Source organism: Cnephaeus nilssonii (genome assembly GCF_951640355.1).
Source record: "Cnephaeus nilssonii genome assembly, chromosome: 19".
Lineage (NCBI taxonomy): Eukaryota > Metazoa > Chordata > Mammalia > Chiroptera > Vespertilionidae > Cnephaeus > Cnephaeus nilssonii.
This window is the reverse complement of record NC_137090.1, coordinates 40,118,820-40,137,661: the sequence shown is the minus strand read 5'-3', so window position 1 is coordinate 40,137,661 and position 18,842 is coordinate 40,118,820. Positions and strand designations below refer to the sequence as shown.

Sequence of the window (18,842 nt, the reverse complement as noted above, 5' to 3'; positions counted from 1 at the left end):
AAACAGGCAGTTTCCAAGTAATTTTATTCAGAATTTTGTTTCCTGAATCAATAAATACTATACAAAACAATGTAAAAATGGCTACTACTTTTTTCTCCCCTGCTCCCCCCCACATGGGGACAATCCCCTGGGCCACCTAACTCAAGGGTTCTCCCTCCAGATTTGGTCCAGTAAATGAGGTTGAGTGACATAGCCCCCTTGAAGAATCATTTTCAGAGGAATTTGGCTGGAGCAGGGAGTTGACTAGGTTAGGGAAGTGGATTAGTGTTTTTGGGAGAAGAGACGGCGCCTGGGGCATGAGCCTACCCCAAAGAAAAGGGTATCTAAATTGTTCACGGTTCCTTCTTTGCCTCAAAAAGTGACATTTATTCAAAGGGAAAAAAAAAAAAGAAAAAAATTGACAAGATGTCCATCCCTTGGCTCCCTTCCCTCCCCCCTCCTGCTCCTCCTCAGCCTGCCAAGGACTGAGAGCCCTGGCTGGGATGAGGTAGCAGGCCAGCCCCTCTCAGATGAGGTCAGCAACATTGAGGGGCATCTCCTCAATGGAGGTGTTGTAGAAGGTCTCAATGTCTCGAAGAGTCCTCTTGTCTTCTTCTGTCACCATATTAATAGCCACACCCTTACGGCCAAAACGTCCACCCCGACCGATTCTGGAAAAGAAGGACACCTTAGGACACGGCACACAGAAAACAAGTTTCAGCCCAGCGAGGATTGGGCGTGAGGGGCTGGGTAAATGCACTCACCTGTGGATATAGTTTTCCCTGTTGGTGGGAAGGTCATAGTTGATGACTAAAGAAACCTGCTGCACATCAATGCCTCTGGCCTATGGCAAGAAAATATGACAGCTTCAGCATGTGAGTGAGAGGAGGGGGTAAACTACCCAGAAGGAACTGGAGTATACATGTAGGCAGCCAAAGGCAAAGGAAATGATGTGTCACCTTCTCCCCTGAAAACCTGAGGCATGCCAGATTTTATTCCAAGTTGCTACTTTCCTGAAGAGGGGCACTATTAGTCCCCTTGGAGAGGGAATCACCTTGGTTTCTCCCTTCAGTTTTTTGGTCTAAATTCCCTCTTACTCACCAGCAGGTCAGTGGTAATCAATACTCTGCTAGAGCCAGAGCGGAACTCCCTCATGATTACATCTCGTTCCTTTTGGTCCATATCTCCATGCTAGAACAGGAAAGAAGAGTGTAGGCACATTGGTTCTGAGAACTGGCTTAAGTGGGCTACTGACTCACACACTGCTGGTTAATAAGGGGAAATCTCACCATGGCAGAGACAGTGAAGTCTCGGGCGTGCATCTTCTCAGTGAGCCAATCAACCTTTCTTCGAGTGTTGATGAAAATGACTGCCTGGGTGATGGTGAGGGTTTCATATAAGTCACACAATGTGTCCAGCTTCCACTCCTGGGGGTGAAGTTGGGGAAGAAAAATCAGTCAGGGGGCTATACCCAACAACTTACTATCAGGTCCGCCTCCTGCACTGGGCCCCACCTCTCTTTCCACATTGATGTAGAATTGGCGGATACCCTCCAGAGTCAACTCTTCCTTCTTGACAAGAATCCGAATGGGGTCCCTCATGAACTTCTTGGTCACCTCAAGCACATCAGAAGGCATTGTAGCTGACAGCAATACCACCTAAGGGGAAAAAATAGCAAGCCGAGGGTAAGAGATGCTCCATTGCCACCTAAAACAAGCTAGTGCATAAAAAGGCTGGAGACTAGAATTCTCTGGCACCTCATTCTTGTTCTATCACCCCAACTCCAATCTAAAAAGGATCAGCCATAAAGGCAAGACTAAATGTTTCTCACCTGGGTGTTGCTGTTGAGCTTTTGGAATATGTCATAGATCTGGTCCTTGAACCCACGGCTTAACATTTCATCAGCTTCATCCAGTACAAACATCTTGATGTATTTGGGAGCTACGGGGCGGGGGGGAAAACAAGTGGTAATCAGGTTAACATGAAATATGCTTAACTTTCCCAATAAAGAACCAGAAATGGATAGGTGGTCTGCTCTCAGAATTCAAATTTTGATCCTTTGCCAGGCCAGACAATAGCCCTGGGAAGTAGAACACTACCTGGGCTGAGACAGGGAAGCCAGGCTCAGATGACACGCATGGGGTTCATCATAGAGCAACTCTTTCAGGGGGAAATGAGCTTCATTGGCAACAAGACTGTGGCCAGTGGAAAGACTGGGAAAGCATGCAGAAGAGGCAAGTGACCTAGAGGACCAGAAGATTAAGATACTCACACAGGTATCTGCGATTAAGCATGTCAAACACACGTCCTGGGGTGCCCACGATGATATGGGGAGCTTCCATCTGCAGCTTCTGCACCTCTGCACGCACGTTGGTACCCCCAATGCAGGCATGGCAGGAAGCACCCATGTAATCTCCTAAAGCCATGACTACTTTCTGTATCTGAACCCAGAAAAAGACAGATGCTCATATATATTATTAGCTACAATTGTGCCAGGCCCCATTTTAAGTGCTTCTCATGTTTTATTTTTTTCCAACAACTTATATGCACTATTATTAAAACTCACTTTTCAGGCGAGAAACAGGCAGGTTAAATGCATCTAAGATCACACTGACAGTTAAATGGCAGAGACTCAGGATTTGAACATTCTGGCTCCTGAGAATACATGATTCACAGTAACTGCCCTCTGAAATAATTCCAACATTACCACACTAGACCCCCATCTAATTTTCTGAAAGCAAATAGTGACCCACTTATTATTCTCATAGCACCGTTTTATGTGCAAATAAAACATATATCCATGCCACAAAAACTATTATGTGACATGTTCACTCTTAATGGAGTTGTGCTAGAACTACCTACTTACTGTTATCTAGAAGTTACTAGAGCAATCACAGCTCCACACAAACTTTAAAACGACATCCCTCCTAAGCCTGTTAATAATAATCTACTTATTATGAGACCAGTGTTTCTGATCTTTCCCCCTCCAAGACCTAGCAATTATCATTTTATGTGCCTCAGGCATGAAACAGCTCTGGCCACTGACACAGGCATCAAGCTAGGATGAACTAAGGACTGTACATCTGCTTTGCCCCTGATTGATATAAGAGCAACATCACCAATCAGATGTCTCCTTGCCCATTGCCAGGGGGTTTGTCCATAAAACAGCTGCCAGACTTGCTCAGCCAGCCAGGCTCCACCCAGAAGCCTTCCCATTTGACTCAGGAAATGGGAGGAGGAAATGATGTTTATTATGTTTGGGTAGATACTGCAGTTCTTCCAAGGTGGTGGTGGTGGTGGGGGAGCATACTCAGTTTTTGGATTGTGCTAATTATTTCTAAATCAGTCTTTCAGGGGAGGAGAAATAAACTACACACTCACCTGCTGTGCCAATTCTCTAGTAGGTGCCAGGACCAAGGCCTGAGTGGCCTTTAGATCCAATTCAATCTGTTGCAGAATCGAAATGGCAAAAGTGGCTGTTTTTCCTGTCCCAGATTGGGCTTGAGCGATCACATCATAACCTACAATCAGGAGGAAGACTCGATATGGTAGAGAGCATACACTCTGGGGTCATGAGACATTCAAGGCCTTGCAAAACACTATCAATAAGCACCTCAAAGTTATGTGCCAGGCACAAAGCATTTCAGACTTTACCACAACCAGTACCTTAATGGGAACAGATCTGGTCACTAACTCATTTAGTACTGCATGAAATAGGCTAGAAATATAGCTGCAAAGAGGAAGTTATGAGCTGGCTAAAATACTATTAAATCACAGACCAAAAGCCAAACTAGTGTAAATAAAGGAGTTATTTTGTCCCTGGCTAATATGAGACAAGTACCACCAAATCAGGTGCAACCCTACCCTGGGACAGTTCAGAACTTGTTTTGGAGCAGAGATCTTACCCTTGATACAAGGAAGAATGGCTCGCTGCTGGATGGCAGAGGGCTTCTCAAAACCATAGGCGTAGATGCCACGGAGGAGGGACTCTGAGAGGTTCATGTCATCAAAGCTGTCAACGATCTCATTCCAGTTACTCTGTAGGATGCAAAGAAATTAAAGTAGAAACAGGGATTGTACACTGGAGCAAATAGGACCTTGTGCCTGCCCTCAAAAGTTTCAGAGTAAAAAGACACCCCCCCCACCCAGGGAAGCCAGAGGACTCTACATTGCCTAGGAAATCACTCTAGGGACCAGTCCACTTGAAAACTGTGAGGCTGGTGGTTCTAGAAGGGATGACAGGACTCAATTTGAATGACATTTCACACATACCCTCAGGGACACAAATATTGTAAACAAATTATTTATAAAAGTTAAGACTCCCAGTAAATAGAGCTTAATTACTTCAGAGTTAGGCTATGCATTAAAGATGAATCCCAGGGTATGGTATTAGTCTTAAGACAATGAACAACCAATCCAGAAACTAGGGGACACTGCCAGTAACAATGCCATTCCCAGAAATGAAGGATAATGGTGATAGGGCTCTATTCTCACCTCGATGACGCCTTCAGGCTCCATTCCATCGGGGCCATTGTCTCTGGATCTGTTGGTTTAAAATATGAGTATGCCGACTGAGGCACGATACAAATCTTGGTAGCCGGCTCTTCCTACCAGCAGCCCGCCTTACATGATGCCATCTTCACTCCCTAACCCAACCCCTAGTAGTTACTAGAGACACAGCAGTTACTTTTGTAACCGAATCAGGCCTTTGGCCCTTCCCAGGGAGCGGCTCAGGTCATGCCATTCCGACATGATGGAGTAACTCGCCTAGAAAAATCTGGAGGCCTGGAGGTGGTGTTTGCCGCCGGGCCCACGTGCTTCAGGCCACGCTGCTCCGAGGCCAAGCTAGTGCACCTCCCATCACCGCCCCGGCGCTCCGGAAGTCCCGCCCTTCACCTCCCAGAATCTAGAGTAGGACATCCCCTTCCCCCCACGTCATTGCGTTGGCGCCCTCCCCCACCCCCTGCAGCCCATCTCCCCCCCCTCGCGGTGCCCGGATGTGGGAGGCCGCGGGCGGTGGCGGCCTCGCGCACAATGAGCCCCAGCCGAGCTAGCTAATGGGGAGATTGCACAACACTTAAAGGCGAAGCGGGCTGGGGGAGGGGAGGACATCAGGCCGCCATGTGCTCACTCCCTCGACGACCCGGCGGCGTAACCCCCCCACCATGGAACAACCCACACCCTGCCCGCCCCCTACGCGAAATGGCGTCGCCCTCCCCATACCTCAGGGCGATCACCCCCGAAGGAAAGTGGACCTGCCCATCCGCAGTTTGCCAATTGCCCGGCTTGTGCGGCAAAATGGACCCGCCCGCCCGGTGCCGGGTGGGCTCCTGGCGCCTCACGCGGCTGCTCTTCGGGCTTAGGCTCAATCCCGGCCGTCAAGAAAACCAGCACCCTGAACGGCCGGTTTCTCCCCCGACCGGTATCTCACCGCGACGCAACGACTGGACGTGAGGACCCAGCCCCCCCCCCCCCCGGCAAGTGGTACCGCCAGAATCCTGCGGAATCCAGCGCGCGCAAGACCTCCCTCCGGCAGAGGCAACCGGACCGTCCGGCTGTGGGCCACGCACGGTTGCGACCGCCTCTCCCTCCCTTTCCCACGCCAGGTCGCGACCTCCTCTCGCCACTCAGCGCCAGGGCTTGGGCGCCGTCTCCAGTCGAGGCCTAACAAACCGCGCTCCAGGCTCCGAAAGCCAGGCTGTTTTCGCCCTCCGCCGCGGAGCTGCCTCGTCCCTCCCCCAGGACCGGTCTTCCTGGCGTGGTTTCCCCGCAACCCTGTGGGCCTCAGCTTCCCCCACACCCCACCGCGGGGCCCTCGGAAGGGAACGGCAGGGTAAGTAGCCCCCGTCTCGAACAAATGCCTTCCTTACCGGGGATCTTGACTCGCAGACATGATCCTTAGGAACTAGGGCGGAGTGCCCGCCTATCGACAACTTATAGAGCGCCCGACCCCGCCCCAGCCATCGCATTGGCTTGGCCGCTTGGGCCCCGCCTGCCGGCGCTCAGCAACTCGGCGTGACGTTAGTTTGTAGGCGCTCTGGCACGTAGCCACCATTGGATAATTTGAGCGCCTATCAAGTTGGTGACCCGCCCCACAGCCTCATTGGCTACTGGGCCCGCCCTTCTCACCGGTACGGAAGTGACATACAGGACTCTGGCCTCGCGGCCAGGCAGCCATCTTGGGGCCCTGCACCTCTACACGTGCGGAGGTGATAGTGTCTCAGTCATGTGGCCTCGTAGGCCCTATCATGAAAAGGGGGCGAGGTTTCAGCCTCCAGGGACTTCCGGGCTCCCGGGACTACCACTTCCCTTTGCCTTCTGCCCCAGGTGTTCTCTGAACCCACATTTTGTTCTCCAGCAGAAATAGACTGGACAAACCCCGGATGTGTTCCAAGTGTAGCAGGGAGGATGGGTCAGGAGCCAAACCCTAGCGGCTGGGAGGACTCCCCTGGCAGGAAAGGAGGAGAGATGGAACAACTGACTTCCGGGCTTAAGAGCATTGGGGTTGCTGTCTTGAATCCTGGCTGGCTATCTTCCCTTAAGTGTCCTGTCCCCCAACTTTAGTACCTCTCAGGCTCCCCTATTTTTGAGGATTACCTACTCTCCTTCCATCCTTTGCTCCTCTGGGCGGGGAATTCTTTTTGGTAACTAAGACATGGTGTTGGCACTGTCTGAGCCAAGGATGGCAAACTGGCCCCTTGTCTCAAGACCCATGAAAGGGTAGCTAACAGCACTGACTGGAGGAAAGCCTGAGGTAGAGCATATCCCTTAAGTTTGAGGCCCCTTAAGGAAGACCACCACTATGTATCTCCAAAGGATCCTTTATTGACCAGAGCAGGACCGTGGCATTTATATATATATGTAAAAAAAAGTTTGAAGATCTGGCAGGCAGTAATCCCTTTGCCCGCCCACCACCCCAGCACAGATTTTCCTGGGCCCACCCATACACATGGAAGGAGGATTACTGCCCCACCCAGGCCACAATAGTCCCCTGCAGACAGAGGGAACAAGGGGCTTTTCCACGGCCACCCCCTGATGTCAGAAAACAAGTATTCTCTCAAAGGAAAAAAAAATACAGGAATCAATTAAAACATTTAAATATGAAAAACCAAAGGGAATTGGATGGGAGAGGCAAGAGAGGAAAGGAATTGGAGTTTCTTGGGAAGAAGGGTCTCCCATGTCCCCCTGCCCATTAACGAATGGGCTTGAGGCCTGGGATACGAGGCTCACACAGTGAGTTTGCAGTGACACAGCTCCTTGTAGATCTGCCGACGAAGTTTGGGCATGTCCTGCTGGGTGAAGCTGAATGGCTGAGACAGGGCCAGGTGCTTGCAGTACTAGGTGTTAACAAAGCAGGCCATGAGAACCACCTAGTGAGTATCCCCTTAAGTCAGGACCTGTGCTACACATTTCATATGACATCTCATTTGATCTTTCAGAGAACATGCCCAAATAGAAGAGAACATTTCACAAATAGAAGAATCCACGGCCCTGTAGCCTGGGACTCAAAAAAAAGTCTGACTCTAAATCCAAGGTGCTTATTTGGTACATGAAATACCTAGTATTAAGACAAAGAAAACACTTTGCAATGGGAGTGAGGAGGCAGGTCTATGCCAGAGACCAAGGATGAGAACAATGTGGGATGTGGAAGCCAGAAAAGAACCAACGAAACCAGGATTTCTGCATTCTAACACATAAGATTACTCCCTGCTCCACAATTGGCTCTGAGCCAAATAAGGGATGTAGAACAGCCTCCCATCTCCCTCCCAACCCTTTAATTCAACTGTCATCTGCTTACCTGCAACACAAAGGCGCCACAATCACTGTCATTGTTCTGCCTGGCCACGTTCTAGAGAACAGAAAGAAGGTAGAGCCTTTACCTGGTGACTGCAACTTCTGCCTCCTACCACTATCCCAACCGTTAACTCCACGCCCCTCCCTCTAGAAACTTACCATTTTGAAGTAACCTTTCCAACCTTGATGGAAATCCAGCCGGTCTTTCTTCACTGCCTCTGCCTGTAGATACTTGGCAATATGCTATGCAGATGGAGAAATAGAAGAAGGGAACTCATGGTGTGGTGGTCAGGCACCAAGCCCAGGCTGCTTCTCCAGAGACCCCCAAACCCGCCCTTCTGCCTGGAATGCCTTGCCCCTGGACGTCCTTCCCAATTCTACCTATCTATCCCCTTCCCTCACAAACCTTAGGGCAGCGGCGGTTTAGGGTGCGCTGCGAGTCAAAATAGGTGATGGTGCGTCGCCTCACATCAACAGAGATGAGGGACCAATGCACCTCCAGGTGGATGGGGATTAGCAGCAGCTCCTTATTAAAGATGTCCACCTAAGGAGGCAGTGTCAGAGCTCAGGTAAGACAGCACATGAGTCCTGCCTACTGCCGTGAGGTTCTAAAGAATGGAGAAGCCTGGCTGGCATGGCTCAGTGGTTAAGCATCGACCTATGAACCAGGAGATCACAGTTCAATTCCTGGTCAGGGCACATGCCCACCTTGCGGGCTCAGTTCCTAGTGGGGGGGCATGCAGGAAGCAGATAACTGATCAATGATTCTCTCTCATCATTGATGTTTCTCCCTCCCTCTTTCCTCTCTGAAATCAATAAAAAGATATTAAATTAAAAAAAAAAAAAGAATGGAGAAACAGGCAAGGAGCCACATGGGGGAACACAAGACTGCCCCTGGAGTGCGAGGCAAGGCTCAACATCTGATGTCTAGATTCTTTCGTTAGGGAGGAAAGTAAGACAGAGGAAGTGGTATCAGAACAAACACGCCACAGCCCAGAATGGCCAGTTATTTTTCACACATTAAAGGCACAAGTGCTTAGCAGCTTAGCACCCAGGCTCAGGGTTCTGGAGCCAGACTACCAGGGTTCAAAGCCATTCCTCCATTCACTAGCTTGTGACCTTGGCAAGCTACTTAAGTAACTCTTTATACCTCAGTTCCCTTATCTGCAAGAGGGTGAAAACAGCAGCACCTATATCACCTATTTGTTATGAGAATTAAACTAAATATCCATAATGCACTAGGAACAATGCATGGCACCTAGTAAATGCTCAATCAGTTAACACAACAATCCTTTGAGGATGTTCTCGTGTTAACCTAACAATGAGTTAACTGCAGCTTGAAAAAGTAAAGTAACTCGCCCAAGGTCATAGAAAAAATGGTAGAGGTGGGATTCAAATACAGGTAAATATTTTCCCCAGTAACAGGCATCATCCTTGATTTCCCACTTTTCTTCATTTCCCACATCCAATCTGTCAGAAAGTCCTATTGTTTCTACTTACAAAACTTATCCTAGATAAAACTACTTCTATTTCTACCATTACCACACTGCTCCGAGTTTCTCATGTGGACTTCTGTGCTACTCTCCTAAGTTAATCTGCCTGCTTCCACTCTTGCTCCCTTTCATCTTATCATTGAAATAAGAGTTCAAAACATGAGGCACTTCACAGCCTGCTTAAAACTCTTCAATGGCTTCTCAGTATACATGGAATAAAATCTACCCTATCCTCCAGGCCTTACATGATCTATTCTCTGACCAAATTTTGTATCATTTTCCCTTTGCTCACTGTTTCAACCACATAGGCCCCTGGTCCTCAAATGTTCTCTCTCACTTTGTGTCCCATGTACTTGCTGCTCCCTTTGCCTAGAACACTCTTCCCCCAAATCTGCACATGGCTGGCTCATCAAGTCCAGCTAACAGAGGCCTTCCCAGATCACCCAATAGAAAGTTCCCACTGCCCAGGCTACTACATTACTCTTTTTAATTTGTTTATAGCATTTAGCACTAGCTGAAACTTAACTTGCTTATTTATTCTCACCCTATAAAGGCAATGAAGTTTTCTTACTTAACACTGTATTCTTAGTGCCTAGAATGGTACCTAGCACACAGAAGACATTTGATAAATACTGAAAGATTGAATGAACAGGTTGAGGAAAGAGTTCATAAAAATAGAACTCTAATTCTTTAAAGGCAAGATGTTAACATAAGTAGATGTAAATTCATAACTCACGTTTTTGGTCCACCTTTTCACCCCATCATAACCCTTGGTGCGGAGTTTATCGTAAAAGAAACTGTTGAAGAAATGCACCTGTGCCAATGATAGAAAAGAGCTGGATGGAATTAAAAACCTCAGGCCTCCAGTGTCCTCTCCTTTCATTATGGCTCTAAAGACTGCTTTCAGCAACCTGCACTCCAATTCACTGAGAGAGAAAAAACCCCAAACATGTTTGTAACTTTATCTTAGAGCTTCCTATCCCAACTTGTGGTTTAGCCATAGGGGAAAAACACTAAAGACTGGGGGAAAGAAACAGATTTGTTAAATTCAGGACCAAGATTATAGATTTGAATTTAACAGGTTACCTTCTACCACCTCTCCCCAGAAACTAGGACCCTCTTTATATAAATGGGAGATGAAAGGGACTGAAAAGCTGCTCAGAACTGTGGAAATTCTCCTGGGTACTGGTTAGGCCTACCTTTTCAGGGACTGTATCCATGACCAGGTCTCCATACATGTTCATCACCTGGGGAGAAGATGGGAGGCAACTTGCCATGGAGGGTGTGATATGGGTACAGGGGTCTTCCCACGAAGAGGGCCCCAGACACCCTGCTCCCTCTTGGGCCTGTTTCTCTCCTCCTCACCTGGTCATTGAGCCAGTTCTGTCCATACAAGGTCCCCAAGTCATCCATGGTCAGCACATGCCGCTTATAAGTCACTCGGAAGCCCCTCACCATGGCATTGCCTGGCATCCGCTGGTATGACTGGATCAGCTGTAGCACCAGGCCCTTCCTGAGTAGGCCAAGGATGGGGTCACTCAAAAGACAAGGGGGCTAGGGCACACAGAAGTCCTTTCTGTTGTCTAGGATAAGAGTCTAATCTTCCCCCCTTTTTTGGGTCATGGGTCCCTTTGGAGACCTGCTAAAGGCCTACTCCTCAGAAAGAAGCACACCAATACTCAGGTATACACAGTATTTCAGGATTCCGGGTAAAGACCCTCCCAGGCACCTTGCTTGCAGATTACCCTGCTTCAGTTCTAGCTTCCTCCTCCTTCCCAAGTACATCCCTGACAGAAAAAGCAGCATTCTCTGCCCACCCCCTAAACCCCAGCCCTCTTCTAAAGGGCATCGCTTTGATGCCTCACCTGGAAGGCGTAGAAAACTCCTGCTGGAAAATGTCCTCCAATTTCTCTACTACCTCATCAGTGCTAAGGGGGATGAGGCTGCCGTAAATTTGAAGGAATTCATCTAAGATGCCTGAATGCAGGAGGGAAAGAGTACTAGGTAAGACCTCCAGACTCTGATCTAGGAGTCTGTTGAGGGAAAGAGACTAGGTCCTCTAGGGTTCCTTACTCTGCACGCAGGTCACATGCTCCTCCCGCAGGGGGCTATGCTGGCCAGTTTTCTCCCCGGGCCGCTCTGCCTCTTCTGCAGTGTCCAAATCTGAGCTCTGAAAGAGCTCCTGGGCCATATGGTCCCCGATGCTGCACACATTACTGATGAGGATGCTGGCATCAGGGGGTGCCAGACTTCGCTCCCCTTCTGGCCCAGATGGTCCCCCAAAGCCGTTGGGCAGAGTACAAGAGAGGAGGCCTGTAGGGCAGGGGAACAGGATGGGGATGAAAAATTGGTTCAGATCAAAGGGCAATGGGAAGATCAATATAAACTCTTAAGGAAAGGAGACCCTAAAGCATGAGATAAGCATGTCCAAGAGATTATATAGGGACAAAGAGGAAGAGTTACTACAGTTAACCTTTGAACTATGTGGGGGTTAAGGACACTACTCACCCCTCACACAGGTATAACTTTTAACTCCCCCAAAACTCAGCTGTCCCCTAGTATCCGTGGGGGATTGATTCCAGGATCCCTGTGGATACTAAAATTCACATATGCTCAAACTCCTCATGTAAATGGTAGAGCACAATGCATATAATCAGGCTTTTGCATCTGTGGATTCCCAACTGCGTACTGAAAATAGTCTTTGAGCCCTAGCCGTTTGCTCAGTGGTTAGAGCATCAGCTTGAGGACTGAAGGGTTGCGGTTCGATTCTGGTCAAGGGCACAAATTTGGCTGCAGACGCAGACTCAGTCCCAGGCCCCGGCCCCGGTCAGGAGGCATGTGTGGGAGGCAACCAATCAATATGTCTCTCTCACATCGATGTTTCTCTGTCTCGCCCTCTCCCTTCCATTCTCTCAACAACAAAAATTTTTTTTTAAAAATATCCTCAGGTGAGGATTAACAAAACAAAGTCTTTGATTCATGATTGTTTGACTCCCCAGATGTGAAACTCACAGACACGGAGGGGCAACTCCAAATATAAGTGGACTCACACTGTTCAAATCTGTGTTAAGGGTCAACTGTACTCATAGGAGAAAAGCAAGACTAGGGAGTCAGAGATGCACCTAACACAGTACCTGACATATAGCAAAGGCTCTCAAAAAGTAATTAGTAAAAACACCGCCTAAATTGTTTAGTGTGAATCTCCAAAAGAGAAATACTCTGAATGAGAATTTCACACACAATCATATAGGTGATGTACACTCCATAACTAAGAGATCCCATCCCACCACTGAGAATGGCACCCTCTGGAGATGCACCCGCAGGGCCTTTATCCTCAAAGACTGAATGAAGAGGGATTTCAAGAGGACAAGATGGACTTTTCTAAACCATGTCTCCCTTTTTCATCTATGCACAGAATGAACACTTACTTAAGGATTCTGTATCCCAGCCTTGACTACCTCCCCTTAGTTCCTGCTGAAAGTGGGGCTTAAGACATTTCACAGCTATTCTGGACACCACCACCACTACCCTTGCCCTCACTCTGCCATCCTACTTTCCTTAGGCCGTTTTCATCACAGCAAGAGGCTCCTGGTTCTCCAGAATCTTAGCCCTCCCGACCCCTTCCTCCACCCTATTCCCACCTTACCCGAGTTAGGGTCCAGAGGAGACTTTGGAGTCCACCTTAATCCATCTTCCTCCATGGGGGGCCCAGAGGGCACTGGTGGAGACCCTCTCACCCCATCCTCAGCCATGAGAGCACCTAGCAGACCCAGCCGAGGGGGAGGTGGCCCCCTGGGGGAGTCAAAACGACAGCAGGGGGACGGCACCTGTGGTGTCGCACCCCCTTCCTGGGGTGAAAGATGGTTCTTGGGGTGTGCAAGGCTCCGCCGCCGGCCCCGGTGGCGCCCCCAAAGCTTCCAGTGGAATGTCAGCGAGGTGCTTTTTGAGTAGAGCAGCATCTGGAAGGCTCTCATAGCTCTGCGACGGCGCTGTGAGCAGGTTTTTCGATGAGTAGGGCGGGGAGGGCGAGGGCGCTGGATGGCTCCCAGCTGACCCCATCTGGGGGGCAGCCTCCAAGCTGCCACTTCCTCTTCCTCATCTTCCTCCTCCTCCTCCTCTTCTTCCTCTTCACTAGCTGAGGCATCAAAAGAAGGCCGAGGGACAGGGAGGCGTCTGGCTGGCACTGTGGTCCCTGACCCAGGATCTGGCCCAAACCCTCCACCTGATTTGAGTCGAGGTTTGGGGGGTGGGGGCCAACGAAGACGCTCCCGCCTAGGGCTTGAGTAAGCTGGAGCTATACCAGGTCCTGAAGGCTCAGGCCCCCAAGACCCGGTCCCTTGTATAGTCTCTTTCATCTTCCAGTAGCCTGTAAAACAAAGGAGTGTCAGAATCTAAACATTGTTTCCCAGATCCTGCCTTTCTTCCTCAGCATGCCTGCTCTGGAATCAGAGGCAAATAAACTAGGATTCAGAGAAATGCAAAAAAGAAAGAGGGGGATAAAAGCAAAACTAACTTCAGATTTTCCTGGTTAACATGGTCCACAAGGGACCCTTTAGCAACTGTGCCATCATCTCTCCCCCACCCGGATAGAGGCAAAGGAGAATGGCTAAAGCGGCGGGCCTCAGGGATCCTATTTGGTCAAACCCAAAATTTTCAGGCTCTACTTGGCTGTTTTAATACCACCAGGAGTGTCCTAATTGAGAGCCTAATAAAGGAAATGGCTCAGCCAGGGAATACTGACATGGTACATGAGGAGAACACAACTTCCACAAGGAACCCGTGGTCTAGAGTGGGAAGAGTTCTCTAACACCCTGGAATGAAGTGGGGGAGAGGGAGCATGCTCAGACCGTCTCAGGAGGGACTAGGGATGCCAGAGCTATGGTTCAGGTAGTAGGATGTAATGACAAGGGAAGCATGGTAAAGGAAACCGAAGGAGAACCAGGCGGCCGCTTAAGCACCCGAATCACGGCGCCGGGGAAAAACGGAGCCGAGCGAGCCAGGCTGGCCCAGCCCCCTCCCTGCTGTCCCCGGGGACCAGAATGCGTCCCAGCAGCAGCACCGTCCCACAGGCTCGGACTGCTCAGGGCGCGAGGGCCTGAAGAAACCCCTTCAAGGGCCTCGTGAGTCCCGGTTAGGTGGGAATGAGGTCCAGGAAGGGCCGGGGCAGGGCTGGGGGGGGGGGGGGGGGGGGGAGGGAAGGGGCGTCCTCACCGGGAGCGGTGAAGCCGGACTGACGGGCCCGAGGGCGGGCGTCTCCGGCCTCAGGCTTCCCGGCTCATCTCTCCGGTGACGGCGGCGGCCCCGCCACTCCTGCTGTCTTCAGGCGTAGCCGTCTCAATTCAGGATTCCAACGGCTCTGGGCCGCGCGCCGCGCCGCCGAGCCGCCCCGCCGCGGCCGCCTCTTGCTCTGCTTCAGCTTCCACCTCCACCACCTCCCCCTCCTCCTCCTGTTTCCCCTCCCGCGAGCCCCAGGCCCACCGGCGGTGGCGGCGCACAATTACTACGTCACACTCGGCGAACAGCGCCGGCGCGGCCACCACGCGCCTAGTCCCGCCCACCCAGGGACGTAGCCGCCACGGGATGGGTCCGCCCCCGAGCCCCACGCCTCCGCGCACCCGCCCACCTGGGCTGCGCGCGGCACCGCACCGCTCTCCCTTTTGCGCCTGCGCGTCGCCTGCCGCCGGTTTGCACGGTCCTTTCAGTCTGGAGCACACGGGTCCGATCCCTTTCGTGTAGTGGGGTGCGCCGGGGGAGTGCCTGGAGGCAGGCGATCCCGAGTAGAGGGACGGGGCTGACGTAAGGCAGTGGGGGAAATGGATCCGAGGTATCACTTATTCTCTTTTATTAACTTTGAGTAGAACAAAGAGCTCAGGAGTGAGGCAAGACCAGCATCAAGACATACGATTCATCCAAGGCTCCCCGGCGACCCGCCTCAGCCGAGAGGGGCTCGGAGTGGCCTGCCACGCCGGGGAATGCAGAGCAGGAAGGGCAAAACTGGGGACCAAAAGAGTAATGTGGCTGCAAGGGGACCGTCGTCGGGCATCCCCTGCAGAGTCCCATAATAAATAGTCCTCCAGTGATGGAAGCTAAGGCGCAGTAGATCGAGGGAAGTGAGGATGACGGTGAGGAGACACAGATGCCTCGAGAAGGTGTGGCACAGGGAACCAGGAGTTTTCCTGCGTGTGGGGAGGCTTTGTGGACTTCTGCCAATAGGGTGATTCTCTCAAACTGCCGCTAGGTGGTGGTGGTGTTCTGGAAGCATTCCAGGGGGACCGAAGCAGGTCTAGACAATGCCTGGCATTCTCTCTTCACCCTCCACAGCCCCAAGAATTTGAGGCTAGACCAGAGACAAAAGCAAGATATTCTACCTCCTTTATATTCATGAAATCAAAGTCTAGGCGTTGGGTGGAAAGGGAAAAGGGAGGAACAGAGTCATGAGTTATCAAACTGAGGGTTCCAGTTAAACCCAGAAGAAACCTCTGTTCCTTCCCATTCCCTGTCCTTTGTCTAGTCAGCTTTTGGCTGTCTCCCAAATGTACCCAAACCACTCTGGTCTTCCAAGCCCAGGACCACCTTTTATAACAATCACAGTTTCACAAACCCCAGGAAGGTTCCATGTGGAGAGAGGCTAAGTTTTGCCCTTGCTCGGGGGACTGTGACACTCAGAATATCCCCTTGGTGTAAATGGAAGACACCTGAGAAAAGAGAGGAAATAGATGCTCAGTGAAGGACAGCTATGCAGATACTCTGATGTTTTGCCCTCCCCCAGCTCAACCTTTTTCTACTTCCTGTAAGGATGTAGGTATTCTCTCTCCTTCACTCCTTAGATCCACCTCTACATACAGGCTTCCAACCCCCTGTCATAACTCTCCCACCACTGCCCCCAGGTCAGATATGTCCTGCTCTTCTCATATCCATCTCCCCACTGCCCACAGAGCTGTTACCTGCACTGTAGCAGCTATTGTAGGCCCAGTCTGGGTTGGAGGGCATACTTCGTATACATCGGAATAGAGTCTCCTGCTTTCCCTGGCCCTCCCGAGACACCACTTGACCCATGGTGAAAGTCACATCATGAAACAGGACCTGGCAGGGAAGGGAGGAGATGTTGAAGACAGGATGGTATGGCTCAGTTCTGAGAGGCCTCAGGGCCCTGCCAAGGAATAAAGGAGGGTCTTCTAAGTTTGGTATGAAGAGAGAGTTGAGAACCCTCAGTATTGGAGCATAAGGCTCTGGAAAAATAGGCTTCCAGGCCCCATGTGGGGCTCAACGTTTGTTTGGGGTTACCTGGCTATAGAGCAGATAAACTCCAGCATCCCAGACTCGAACAACGTATCCTTGGGCCTCCAGACCTCTCCCACGCTTAAGAGCTGGTTGCCACATCAACTCTGTCACATCAGAGTCCTCTGGAGGTGAGGAGGGTGGCAGTCAGGATTCCTGTGCATCCTTTTCACCTTTAAGATTCTCTTAGGCCGGGTACCAGCCCCAAAGTTCCCAGATCTTGCCTTTCCCCAAAAGCCATTTAAAACCGTGCTCACCCTTGGAGGTAATGTTAATGGGAACAAGATGCAGCACTGAGTGCCTCTCTGAGGAAAGAAGGAGGAAATCTCAGCAATGCCCACCTACCCCACCTGCCCCGTTGTCAGCCCTCCACCCTCACCCTGACTTGGGGTAACAATCTCCAAGTCTTCATGCTGCTTGATCACCTCCCACCCCGCGGCACCCCGAAGGCCTCACTCTTCTGTTTATGGGTGAGCACTGCTCTCTTTCTCCGGGATCTCTCCCCCTTCTCCAGGGCTTCCGGGCTATCAGGGCTCTGCTCATGGAAAGAGAGTCAGGGTTAGGCCAAGATGAAGGGTCCCGGACTGCCTTTCTTCCCAGCCCTCCCCTGCCCAGGAATGCCTCCCATCTCTCCTGCACCTGTCCCCAGCAACCCGAGTCTTGGTGCTGGCTGTCCTCCAGGATCTGGTAGGTACAAGAAGCATTAATCTTTAACAATTTCCTTTACTGGAATGGCTGCTCTCTTGACCTCCAAACCCGGGACCCTCTCTTGTACCCACTGGAAACATGGCAGACCAGGAGGCTGGGACCAAGAGTGCCAGAGACGACCCTGCCACCAACCCTTCTCTCCGACACCCTCCTCCCCGCACTCACCTGCTCCTGGAGGCTCAGCCATGGATGCCCTTCCCCCTTTTCAGAGGGCCCTCCAGTCCTCTGTAGCTGGGTCACCTCTCTTCTTAGGATTTGCAGCTCTGTTTGTTGGATCAGCAGAGCCGTGGCACAAGCCACAGCCCCCAAAGCCGCCCCCCAACTCAACCAGAGGGCAACCGAGAGTGCCGGCTCTCGGCCCCGGCCCCCCATGTCTCCCGGGGGCCCTTTGGGGGCTAGAAAGGAAGGAGGTGAGGCTGGCATGAGCTGGGGACCCTGCCAACAGCTGTGGCTTCAGGAGTGGGTGGCAAGGAGGTGCAGGCAGTGGTGCAGAAGGGAGAAGGGCGTTACGCAAGGGAGAAATAAAAAGGAACTTGAGAATAAAAAGGAGGGAGGAGGAAAGCAAGCTAGGACACTGTTGGTGCTCCTGGCACTCTGCTGCGGGGCCAGTGTGGTCTGGGACCCCCGCCCTCCAGCCTGGAGAGCATGTGGTGCGGTCTCTCTAGGAAGCTCAGGGCTGCAGTGGCACCCAGGAGGAGCGGCCAAACCACAGGAACCCTGGGGCGGCCCTACAAGTGGGGGAGGGAAGGTTAGCTGGCGATGGGGCATGGTGCCAGGAGCAGGGATGAAGGGACAAGCTGGGCAGTGTGCAGGGTCAAGGGATGAGGGTGGAAGCCCCTCTGGCTCAGGCCTAGGAGAGATCTCTGGGGAAGTTCGCTAGGACTGACTGAAGGTAGGAAGGGAGGGGAGAGGGCCAATGCGGAGATCCGGGGTCTCTGAAGCAAGAAACTGGCTGAGTTCTGGGGTTAAGGCCAGGCCGGGTGTGCTGGAATAAGGCCTGCACTACTCTCTGTGCTGAACTTGGCAAACACGACTTCCTGTTTCCCGAGAAAAGCTCTTACATAAGGTTCTGGGTGAAGCGAGAAAGAGACAGCCCCAAGCACCCTACCATGGTAGGATTCCTCCCCTGGATCCTAGGGTCGAGGTTCCCATGTTCCTGGGCCCCAATGTCCTGCTTACTGACCCTGAAACCTCCTTGAGGCCTGCTCCCACCCCACATCCCAGCCAGGGCTTTGTGCCAGCACCTGCCCATGTCCCGAGGAGGCTGCCAACAGGAAGGGCCCTGTCCTGCCCGCCAGGGGCCAGGGATTCCCCGCAGCAGGAAGCCCGCCTCCTAGGTAAATGAGGCCGCTTCTGCTGGACCTTGGGCGGAGGATTGATTTTGTTTCCTGGCAGTTTGCCTTTCCACTCTCTGCTCACTCCTCGGAGGCCCGAGGCGTGTGGGTCCCCATTCACAAGTCGGCATGCGGACCGGGAATTCCGGGTGTCCCGCACCCCACTCCCCAGTGCCCAGACCCCCTTCTCAGGGCTTTCAGTTACCCTGAGGAGGTCCCCTAAACCCCAATAAAGAGAGCAACCATGACTTATTCT

At 51.5% G+C, this 18,842-nt stretch overlaps 3 protein-coding genes across 3 annotated transcripts; all 3 read right to left on the bottom strand.

The window, feature by feature from the left end:
• Positions 1 to 7: 7 nt before the first annotated feature.
• Positions 8 to 5,910, bottom strand: EIF4A1 (eukaryotic translation initiation factor 4A1). Its single transcript, XM_079797737.1, has 11 exons — positions 5,850 to 5,910; positions 4,474 to 4,522; positions 3,885 to 4,017; positions 3,361 to 3,500; positions 2,252 to 2,420; positions 1,811 to 1,920; positions 1,494 to 1,637; positions 1,269 to 1,406; positions 1,081 to 1,170; positions 744 to 823; positions 8 to 650 (listed from the first exon to the last, which is right to left on the bottom strand). The coding sequence occupies exons 1-11, from the start codon at positions 5,870 to 5,872 to the stop codon at positions 506 to 508; spliced, it is 1,221 nt and encodes a 406-aa protein (XP_079653863.1). The 5' UTR covers positions 5,873 to 5,910; the 3' UTR covers positions 8 to 505.
• Positions 5,911 to 7,052: 1,142 nt separating this feature from the next.
• Positions 7,053 to 14,739, bottom strand: SENP3 (SUMO specific peptidase 3). The gene is made up of 11 exons (XM_079797736.1): positions 14,478 to 14,739; positions 12,913 to 13,632; positions 11,340 to 11,579; positions 11,132 to 11,243; positions 10,632 to 10,779; positions 10,466 to 10,513; positions 10,003 to 10,080; positions 8,180 to 8,317; positions 7,933 to 8,016; positions 7,778 to 7,828; positions 7,053 to 7,316 (listed from the first exon to the last, which is right to left on the bottom strand). The coding sequence occupies exons 2-11, from the start codon at positions 13,619 to 13,621 to the stop codon at positions 7,206 to 7,208; spliced, it is 1,719 nt and encodes a 572-aa protein (XP_079653862.1). The 5' UTR covers positions 13,622 to 13,632; positions 14,478 to 14,739; the 3' UTR covers positions 7,053 to 7,205.
• A 225-nt stretch (positions 14,740 to 14,964) lies between these two features.
• TNFSF13 (TNF superfamily member 13) lies at positions 14,965 to 18,691 on the bottom strand. Its single transcript, XM_079797739.1, has 6 exons — positions 17,418 to 18,691; positions 17,001 to 17,079; positions 16,802 to 16,849; positions 16,551 to 16,669; positions 16,211 to 16,349; positions 14,965 to 15,961 (listed from the first exon to the last, which is right to left on the bottom strand). The coding sequence occupies exons 1-6, from the start codon at positions 17,673 to 17,675 to the stop codon at positions 15,852 to 15,854; spliced, it is 753 nt and encodes a 250-aa protein (XP_079653865.1). The 5' UTR covers positions 17,676 to 18,691; the 3' UTR covers positions 14,965 to 15,851.
• Between the last annotated feature and the right edge of the window lie 151 nt (positions 18,692 to 18,842).

Excerpts from the sequence above, each read along its gene's own strand:
- EIF4A1 (XM_079797737.1), bottom strand. The coding sequence starts at position 5,872 with ATGTCTGCGAGTCAAGATCCCCG. Across the intron at positions 1,407-1,493 it reads ACATCAATGTGGAAAGAGAG|GAGTGGAAGCTGGACACATT; the intron begins GTGGGGCCCAGT and ends CTTCACCCCCAG. Across the intron at positions 1,171-1,268 it reads ACTTCACTGTCTCTGCCATG|CATGGAGATATGGACCAAAA; the intron begins GTGAGATTTCCC and ends TTCCTGTTCTAG.
- SENP3 (XM_079797736.1), bottom strand. The coding sequence starts at position 13,621 with ATGAAAGAGACTATACAAGGGACCGGGTCTTGGGGGCCTGAGCCTTCA. Across the intron at positions 10,081-10,465 it reads TGGATACAGTCCCTGAAAAG|GTGCATTTCTTCAACAGTTT; the intron begins GTAGGCCTAACC and ends TCATTGGCACAG. Across the intron at positions 7,829-7,932 it reads GGAAAGGTTACTTCAAAATG|AACGTGGCCAGGCAGAACAA; the intron begins GTAAGTTTCTAG and ends TCTGTTCTCTAG.
- TNFSF13 (XM_079797739.1), bottom strand. The coding sequence starts at position 17,675 with ATGCCAGCCTCACCTCCTTCCTTTCTAGCCCCCAAAGGGCCCCCGGGA. Across the intron at positions 17,080-17,417 it reads GGCTGAGCCTCCAGGAGCAG|AGCCCTGATAGCCCGGAAGC; the intron begins GTGAGTGCGGGG and ends TTCCATGAGCAG. Across the intron at positions 16,850-17,000 it reads GCTCACCCATAAACAGAAGA|AGAGGCACTCAGTGCTGCAT; the intron begins GTGAGGCCTTCG and ends TTCTTTCCTCAG.